This window comes from Mandrillus leucophaeus, unplaced genomic scaffold (genome assembly GCF_000951045.1).
Source record: "Mandrillus leucophaeus isolate KB7577 unplaced genomic scaffold, Mleu.le_1.0 Scaffold448, whole genome shotgun sequence".
NCBI classification, from domain to species: Eukaryota; Metazoa; Chordata; class Mammalia; order Primates; family Cercopithecidae; genus Mandrillus; species Mandrillus leucophaeus.
The window spans coordinates 2,433,369-2,441,304 of NW_012104787.1; the positions used below are offsets into that span (position 1 = coordinate 2,433,369).

General features: G+C 44.3%; 2 protein-coding genes across 4 annotated transcripts in view; one reads left to right on the forward strand and one right to left on the reverse strand.

The window, feature by feature from the left end:
* PLEKHH1 (pleckstrin homology domain containing, family H (with MyTH4 domain) member 1) overlaps positions 1 to 5,684 on the forward strand; it is a 47,999-nt gene extending 42,315 nt beyond the window's left edge. Inside the window, exons 25-31 of the mRNA XM_011994231.1 lie at positions 89 to 218; positions 1,657 to 1,743; positions 2,045 to 2,191; positions 2,462 to 2,550; positions 2,916 to 3,055; positions 3,180 to 3,740; positions 3,783 to 5,684. Coding sequence (XP_011849621.1) covers positions 89 to 218; positions 1,657 to 1,743; positions 2,045 to 2,191; positions 2,462 to 2,550; positions 2,916 to 3,055; positions 3,180 to 3,412 — 826 coding nt within the window. The 3' untranslated portion in view covers positions 3,413 to 3,740; positions 3,783 to 5,684. The remainder of the gene's footprint in view (positions 1 to 88; positions 219 to 1,656; positions 1,744 to 2,044; positions 2,192 to 2,461; positions 2,551 to 2,915; positions 3,056 to 3,179; positions 3,741 to 3,782) is intronic.
* PIGH (phosphatidylinositol glycan anchor biosynthesis, class H) overlaps positions 5,468 to 7,936 on the reverse strand; it is a 19,361-nt gene continuing 16,892 nt past the window's right edge. For 2 of the 3 annotated variants that reach the window (XM_011994229.1, XM_011994230.1), the window contains exon 3: positions 5,468 to 6,320. In XM_011994229.1, the coding sequence (XP_011849619.1) occupies positions 6,228 to 6,320 (93 nt within the window). In that variant the 3' untranslated portion in view covers positions 5,468 to 6,227. Of the gene's footprint in view, positions 6,321 to 6,539; positions 6,558 to 7,936 lie in introns of all 3 variants that reach the window. The other variant, XM_011994228.1, reaches the window with a different exon arrangement.

Consider the following 7,936-nt stretch of genomic DNA (forward strand, 5'->3'; position numbering starts at 1 on the left):
TTGCAGCCACTGTGGGGAGGCCTCAGGGCTGGAATGAAGACATGTTGGCACTTCACTGGCACTATTTCTCTCCATCTGCCCACACCAGGCACCTGGCAGATATGTTGACCACAAAGTGGGCAACATTGCAAGGCTGCTCCCCTCCTGAGTGCATCCGCATCTACCTGACTGTGGCCAGGAAATGGCCTTTCTTTGGTGCTAAGCTTTTTGCTGCTCAGGTAAGTGCCCGTGGAAGGAGCTGCCCACACCCTTAGGTGTGTCCCCATCTGCTCATGTTTCAGCCATACCAGTTTGCAGCCCCCGCCTCCATACCAGTAACCACCAGGGGTCACTATCCCTCCACCATTTCTGGCCTACTGGATTTCCAGTCCAGAGCAGAATTGTGATTGCTTATCTTCATCTGGCCTTTGTTGACTGCCCCAAAAGAAAAGATGTGATCAACTAATTCACACACACAGATTCAGACTTGATATAACAGCCCTCTCAAGAGTGCTTTCATTTGTTTTAAAGTTTGAAAGAACAATGTATAACCTAAAGAAATACATCTCCACTGGTTTGACATGGCATACAGGGGAATCAAATTACTTAGGCAGCCGTTAATTTCACCTCTGTATGAAGGCCAGGTGGCCAACAGTAATTTCAGAAGGAACTTTTCTTCACTGGGTGTCTGCTGTGCATAAACATTGTAGATAATTACAGCTCAAAGCTGGGCAGTGATCCTGTTTACTGAAGCCACAGATCGGAAAATGGCCATCCATTCATTCAACAAATAGTTGAGCTCCTACTATGTCCAGTGCTGGTTGTTTGAGGTTATAAGAGGTGAGAAAATCAGACACGGTCCTTGCCTTCCTGGAGTTTCCCATCTAGTGCAGGAGATGTATATTCATCAAATAATCGTATTCATTTTTTTCTCTATATATTTAATATATATTTATAAGCCATCACAAGTGCTATGAAGGAGATGTACAGAGGTGTTATAAAGGCATGAAACGGGGACCCACTTGGTCTGGGAGCTTGGGAAAAGCTTCTGAAAAAGGCGACATGTCCAATGTCTATCTGCCTCCCTTTGGATTAAGAGAGAGGTTTTCTGGATTACCATACCGTACTCCTGGCAGTGAAAATCAGTCATTACAGGAATGTCCACTAAATAGTCACTTCCTTACTGATAGGGCCTAAAGCCACAGGACTGCATTCTTGCTTTCCTATTTCCTTTACAGCACCTAGGAGATTGGCTGAAGTCAGAAGCACTTCAGCTTGGAGACTATAGGTGGAATGCTGTGTTTCCAAGACTAGGAGAAAACCACCTGTTCCCCATTCCCCTAATAGAGTGGCCAGGGCTAGCCTCTATTCTGTAGCACAGAGCTTTCCATCCAGTGTGCTGTGGCAGCATGGGTGCTAGGGACACCAAAAGAATGATCGCCTCTGCTGTTGAGATGGTTAGTAGGTGACCAGAGCCCCAAGGCCAAGGGTCTCCTGTCACAAGCAGCCTTGTCTATTTTCTGCATACGCTGTACAAATACCGTCTGTTTTCCAAGATGAGGTGGCTGGAAATTACTGCTTAGCAGATCCCTGGATGTGCCTTCTTTCTCAGAAAGTTCTTATAGTTCAAAATCTGTAACTATGGATCTATCTGATGGGTTGTTTCTGTTTCCCCAGCCTGCCCAGCTATCTTCCAAGGAGAATGCTCTGGTGTGGATTGCTGTGAATGAGGATGGTGTCAGCATCCTGGACCACAACACTATGGTATGAAAGGATGCAGGCTGCTCCTTGACCCCTCTTCTTCCTCAACATGGTCTTTCTTCTCCTCTGTGGACTCAAAAGCCGGAACCAAGTGACCATGGCTGCTCTACCCCCACTCCTGCCCAGGCACCACTGTCATCTAGTCTAGACAGTGCTTGTAGACATTCAAGATGGAGATCTCCAAATTATGACCACTTGGGAGTTCTCCTTTCCTGTGCCTAGAAGGAAGAGACAGGGGATGCTGGTTCCTAGCTCAGGGGACAGGTGGAAAGTTTCCCCAGAATTGACTGGTTCCTTTCCACAGCAAGTGCACGTCACTTACCCCTACTCTTCAGTGACAACCTTTGGTGGCTGCAGGGATGACTTCATGCTTGTGATTAGATCTATCCCAGACAAGACCTCTGGAAAGAGCCACATTGAGAAGCTGATCTTCCGGATGGCTGCTCCCAAGGTAGGTCTGACAGCTGCTAAAACGTTCTACTCTGGCCAGATGTGGTGGGCTTGGAGCTTACAAAGGAAACTGGGGTTATGCTAGTGCTCTACAAGGGCCCTGCCCAGATAAAATTGTTGGTCTTGTCTGTAATTAGTATTCCGAAGGTTCAGGTGGTATAGCATCTCAGTAGCAATGTTCAGCTAGTAGGTAAAGGGGCATATTCGGAGGGAACTAACTCTGGCCTAGCTACTATTATGCTCTTCACTTATTCTTTTTTATTCTCTCAAGCCCCAGCATCACGCAGTCCTCAGTTGGGTGTTTACGTGCTCTTCTCTTCCTTGCAGCAGGCCTCGAGGCAGGGCAGATTCCTCTTTAAGGTGCTCTCATGTTACCCCTAGGTTCTGCTGACCCAACACTAGCTGAAAAGTGGGACAGTCCCACAGTGCTCCCTCTTCCTTGTTGTGGGGAAGACGGCAAAAAGACCGCTTTTGCTTTAATGACTTTGCTCCTACTCAATACAGGAAGTGTTGACCAGCGAAAATAACAATTACAAAGGCTCAGGAACCTAAGTTCTGATTTATTGTTCCTGACTCCCCTGTGATTACCTGGAAACCCTGTTGTTCTCCACTTTTTAATCCTAAAGTTAAGAGTTTGCCAAACCTACTCCTCCTTTAATACCACCCCTGCCAAAGGGGAGGATCTCCAGATCCCTTTCTTAAGAAGGCCCCTTCCCTGGTTGTAGAGCTAACCAGGGCAGAACACTGGGCCTCCTTTTCTCAGAAAGGCACTGTGCATCTCAGAGGATCGCCAGACCAACAGGGGCCCACACCACTGGGCCTCTGAACCGCACAGTAATGGTTCCCTTTGGATATTTTCTCCCAGGTGGGTATTTTAAGAGATTAAATAAATTGAGGCCCGAGAACTCAGTATAAGAGCTAATAAGTGAGAAAAACAGGATTCAAGCCAAGGCTAGTTCAATTCCTTCACGTCTCTGACCTCCTCTTAGATTGCAGAAGCTACCTTCATCATGGCCAGCTATATGAACCATTGCTCTACAACTGTGAACCCACCCACCAACCTACCCGGAGCCTGCCAGCTGTGGGAACTGGATGGACAACAGTTCTTTTCTTCTGTTTCCTGTGCTACCAAGGGGCCAACGTTGCTGTGAATATTTCTCCTACCCGATTCCCCACTACCACTAGTGCCTCTGGATTTAGAGATATATATCCTAGGGTATGATACTACTGTGATGGGTCTAACAGCCCCCCACCACTGTTCTTCTGTGAAATGTGTATTTTAGTGTCTGTGAAGCCTTTATTCTCTAGGTGCCTTACAAGGTTTCAGGGCTCAACTTTGAAAAATCTAGACCCAGTGTTAAAACCACTTATTCCTTTTTTCGTAAGAAGAATGACTCTGGATGCTACCCGATTCTAGACATAGACAGGGATGATACACTGTTACTGAGGGCATCAGTGCTGTAAGTTAAGGCTTTCTGCACTGATACTCTCAAGGAAGCTAATTTTCTTTTTGGTGGGGTGGGGGACACAGTCTCACTACGTTGCCCAGGCTGGAGTGCAAAGGCGTGATTTCGGCTCACTGCAACCTCTGCCTCCTGGGTTCAAGCAATTGTCCTGCCTCAGCCTCCTGAGTAGCTGGGATTACAGGTGTGTGCCACCATGCCCGGCTAATTTTTGTATTTTTAGTAGAGACGGGGTTTTACCATGTTGGCCAGGCTGGTCTCAAACTCCTGACCTCAGCTGATCCACCCACCTTGGCCTCTCAAAGTGCTAGGATTACAGACATGAGCCAACGTGCCCAGCCTGGAAGCTAATTTTTTAATATTGTATATGGTCTTATTTATACTTGAAGTTTTCTGAACGTCGCTAAACAGGATAGGACTAAAATTTCCAATTCTCCTACACTGTCAGAAGCCTAGAACTCACTAAACTGCGCTGCCTTGCCCAAATGGGAAAGGTGCTGGCAGAGTTGGAGAAAAAAGAATAGACTCACTTTTCCCCATTATTGGTATGTAGGCATTGGTACAGCCCCTTCTGTGGCAGTCTTTGCAGGATAACATGCTATCCCTGCTAAGATTCAAGCTGTTTCCCTCACACTGGACTGTAGGCCAAACCCAGTACCACACAATGTGCAAGCAAGGGCAGGGGGTAGGTCCAATCTGACCCCTCCCTGTCTCATTTTAACGACTGGACAGGGCTCGGTGAAGGCTGTGTTCACTATAGTGGGCCATCATTTGTTTCCTTGTTCTTGTAAAAGACCAAGCAAATGCACTCTGCTTTTTGCTGCTATAAGACTACCAAAAATGAGTCAGAAACACAGAAGACTATTTCAGGCATGTGGGCCTGGATATGCTCCTTAAGACTTCTGGCAAACTTCTGCTGGGAATTAGTTTGAGGGTGAGGATACGTATGTGACACTTGCCCTAGCCTACGAGTAGCAGGTAAAAGAAAGTTTCTTTCCTCCTTTGCCTGACTGATAATACCATAATCCCCCTCAATTCAGACCTTCTGACTGAGTGCAGAGGAGACTAGACAGTCTCCTCTAGACAGGGTGTAGACACACCCTCCCTTAACAAAAACAAAATGAAAGAGTTCATACACTGATTTTCCAACATCTAAGAAACTGAGTTTTATTTCCTAGCTCTAAGGCAGCCTTACTATCTGTCAATAAAGTGCTGAAAACTGTATATTTAGCAGTAGCACCCAAAACCAAGCCCTTAATCCCAACAATGTGTGTATATTGTGCACAGCAAAAACTGCGAGGCTGGAACTAGTTTATCTGAACACCTCAGCTGCTGTAAGCTTCTCCTCTCTCACCCTGTAAACTGACAAGCATGAGGAAAAAAGGAGCACATCCAAGTCTCTGCCTCTTTTACATGTACTTGACTGTGCAAGGCAAGTAGTTTTACAGCCATTTCTGTTCACACCTTTCACCCCAGGATTTGGGGATCTAGCTGAGACATTTCTACCTCGAACAGGTCACATGTACCACAGGTTCCTGAATAATTCCTGCAGGGCTGGTGACAGACATAACAGCTCTGGTTTTATAATATCTTGGGTGTCTCTAAGGCCAATAAGAATAACATTATCTACCCAGAGAGTTTAAAAGAAAAGTAGGAGTCCGAAGGAAGGGTAAACAAGAATGGAGCTGTGTTCACACTGAATTTGGGATCAATCTATTTCCCCCACCCTCTCTCCTCCCCAACCCTTCAGGAATTCTCCTTTACTTTATTAATTTTATACAGAAGAAACTGCCTTAGAAACAAAGGATTCAATAATTTGCTTATTTATTCTTTGTTAACATGAGAGTCCCGTGTCTGAAAACCAAAGTCAAATTTCTGTGTGGCCTTTTGTCTCATCCCTCTTGGCAAAAGTAGCTTTTGAACTGATTTTAAAAAATTGCTGAGTAACAGAAAAGTATTAATGTGCTTGATACCATGACTGAAATACCATGATCTTGTTTGTCAATAAAAAGCAGCTATCTGTGAACCAGGTAACTGTGTGTTTTGGAAGATCTGTTTATTAAGAGTAAATAAGCCCTGTACAGAACACAGGCGCTAGGTTGACAGACTCACCTTTTGTAGGACATTTCTTCCTGCTAACCAGTACGTGGAGGGCTTGGTTTTTTTTGTAACTTTACACAAGGGGTAATATTGGAAAATACACCTTGCTCAAGACATCTGACGCCAGTTTCCCATGGTTTTGCTTCACAAACATCAACAAAGTAAACCTGAACATGGTTAGCAATTTCACAAAGTGTTCTTTGCTGACATTACTTCTGACATACTGTGTCAAAATTCTTAAGGTCTCCCCTCCTTTGGTAAAGTAGGCAAAACTTTACAAGGAAAACACTACAGTACATGGAAATACACTGAGTTAGATTTTCAGTCACCTGCTCTATGGCTCTGAGATGCACTACACCGATAATGGTTCCTAGGACTGTGTCCACCTGATGGTTTAGAGTACAGAAAACCAGCCCCTATGGTTTAAGAGTCATCTCCCATGGAAGACAATGCTGGCCTTCTGAACGCTGGGGCTCATGGGCTTGTTGATGTGGCTTTCTGGTGTGCCAGGATCTCCTGGCAGCTCCTGTATACTTCAATCAAGCAGTCCAGCCGGGGCTTAGCACTCTGAATTCCAAAGGGGAGAAATGCAGAGTCAAAGTGAACATAAGGGAGTACAGTGGAGATGCATCAACTTGCAACTTTTTTTTGAGACAGAGTTTTGCTCTGTTGCCCAGGCTGGAGTGCAGTGGTACAATCTCGGCTCACTGCAACTTCTGCCTCCCAGGTTCAAGCAGTTCTCCTGCTTCAGCCTCCCAAGTAGCTGGGATTACAGGTGCTCGCCACCACACCCAGTGGCACAATCTCGGCTCACTGCAACCTCTGCATCCTGGGTTCAAATGATTCTTGTGTCTCAGCCTCCTGAGTAGCTGGAACTACAGGCACGAACCACCATGCCCAGCTAATTTTTGTATTTTTAGTAGAGACAGGGTTTCACCATGTTGGCCAGGCTACTCTTAAACTTCTGGCCTTAAGTGATCCGCCCACCTTGGCCTCCCAAAGTGCTGGGATTATAGGCTTGAGCCACGGTACTGGGCCCACATGCAACTTCAATCTCTCACCCACATCAAGGGGTATAAATGGCACAGCAGTGAGCTCAGGGAGTTAAGTTTAGGCCTCAGCACACCTTGCTGGGAAGAGTCCCAGCTAGGCTCACAGCCCACATTGTGAATTGTGTGAAGTGGGAGATCAAATGATAGCTTTTTCATCTGTCTAAGTTTCATGAACTCCATCTCTAAGAGTAAGCAAAGAGGAAAAACAAAATGGACCCTTCAGAAATGTCACACGTTATAAAATAGCCCTCAAAGACAAGAAGGGCAGTTTAATATGTAAATATTGAAAAATGTTTTGTACAATGAAATGTAATAACCAAAATTAAAAGAAAAATCACGGAATGGGAAAAATATATGTGAAAGTATATTTAATAAAAGTATACTACCTAAAATATATAAAGATTGTTAAAAATATATAAAAACAGGTACAAATACATAATATTCAGATTCTTCTTGACTAATAGAGAAGATAGGTAGTTTAAAATAAGAGGAAATACTGATAGGTAATACAAGGAAATATGAAAAGCCTATCATTTAAAGAGATACAAATTTACCTATTTAAAATGCCTTTACCTACATATTAAGTTAAAAAGGCTAAATCCACTATTAGCCAGGATGGTAGAAAAAGAAGTACAAAAGCCCCAAAGTATGGTAATGTCCAATCTCTGGAGCCCCATCTGAAACACTAGAAATCTATAAAACTATTCATAAGCTTTAATAAAATAATTTTTAATTATAATGCAAAATAATATTTTAGCTTAGCTATCTTAAATCCTTTGTGAAAAAGGTCAGTGAGGCAGGGTTAACTATATACATAAATACATGCATAAATACCTACCTCTAAAATAATTTACTTCGTAATTTATTATGTTTGTATAATTTATTATGTTTGTATAATTTTTGTTTTGTTTTTTGAGATGGATCTCTGTCACCCAGGCTGAGTACAGTGGCATGATCACAGCTCACTGCAGCCTTGACCTCCTGGGCTCAAGCAATCCTCCCACCTCAGCTTCCTGAGTAGCTGGGACCACAGATGTGTGCCACCACGCTCAGCTAATTTCGGTATTTTTTGTAGAGATGGGGGTTTTACCATGTTGCCCAGGCTGGTCTCGAACTCCTGAGCTCAAGCGA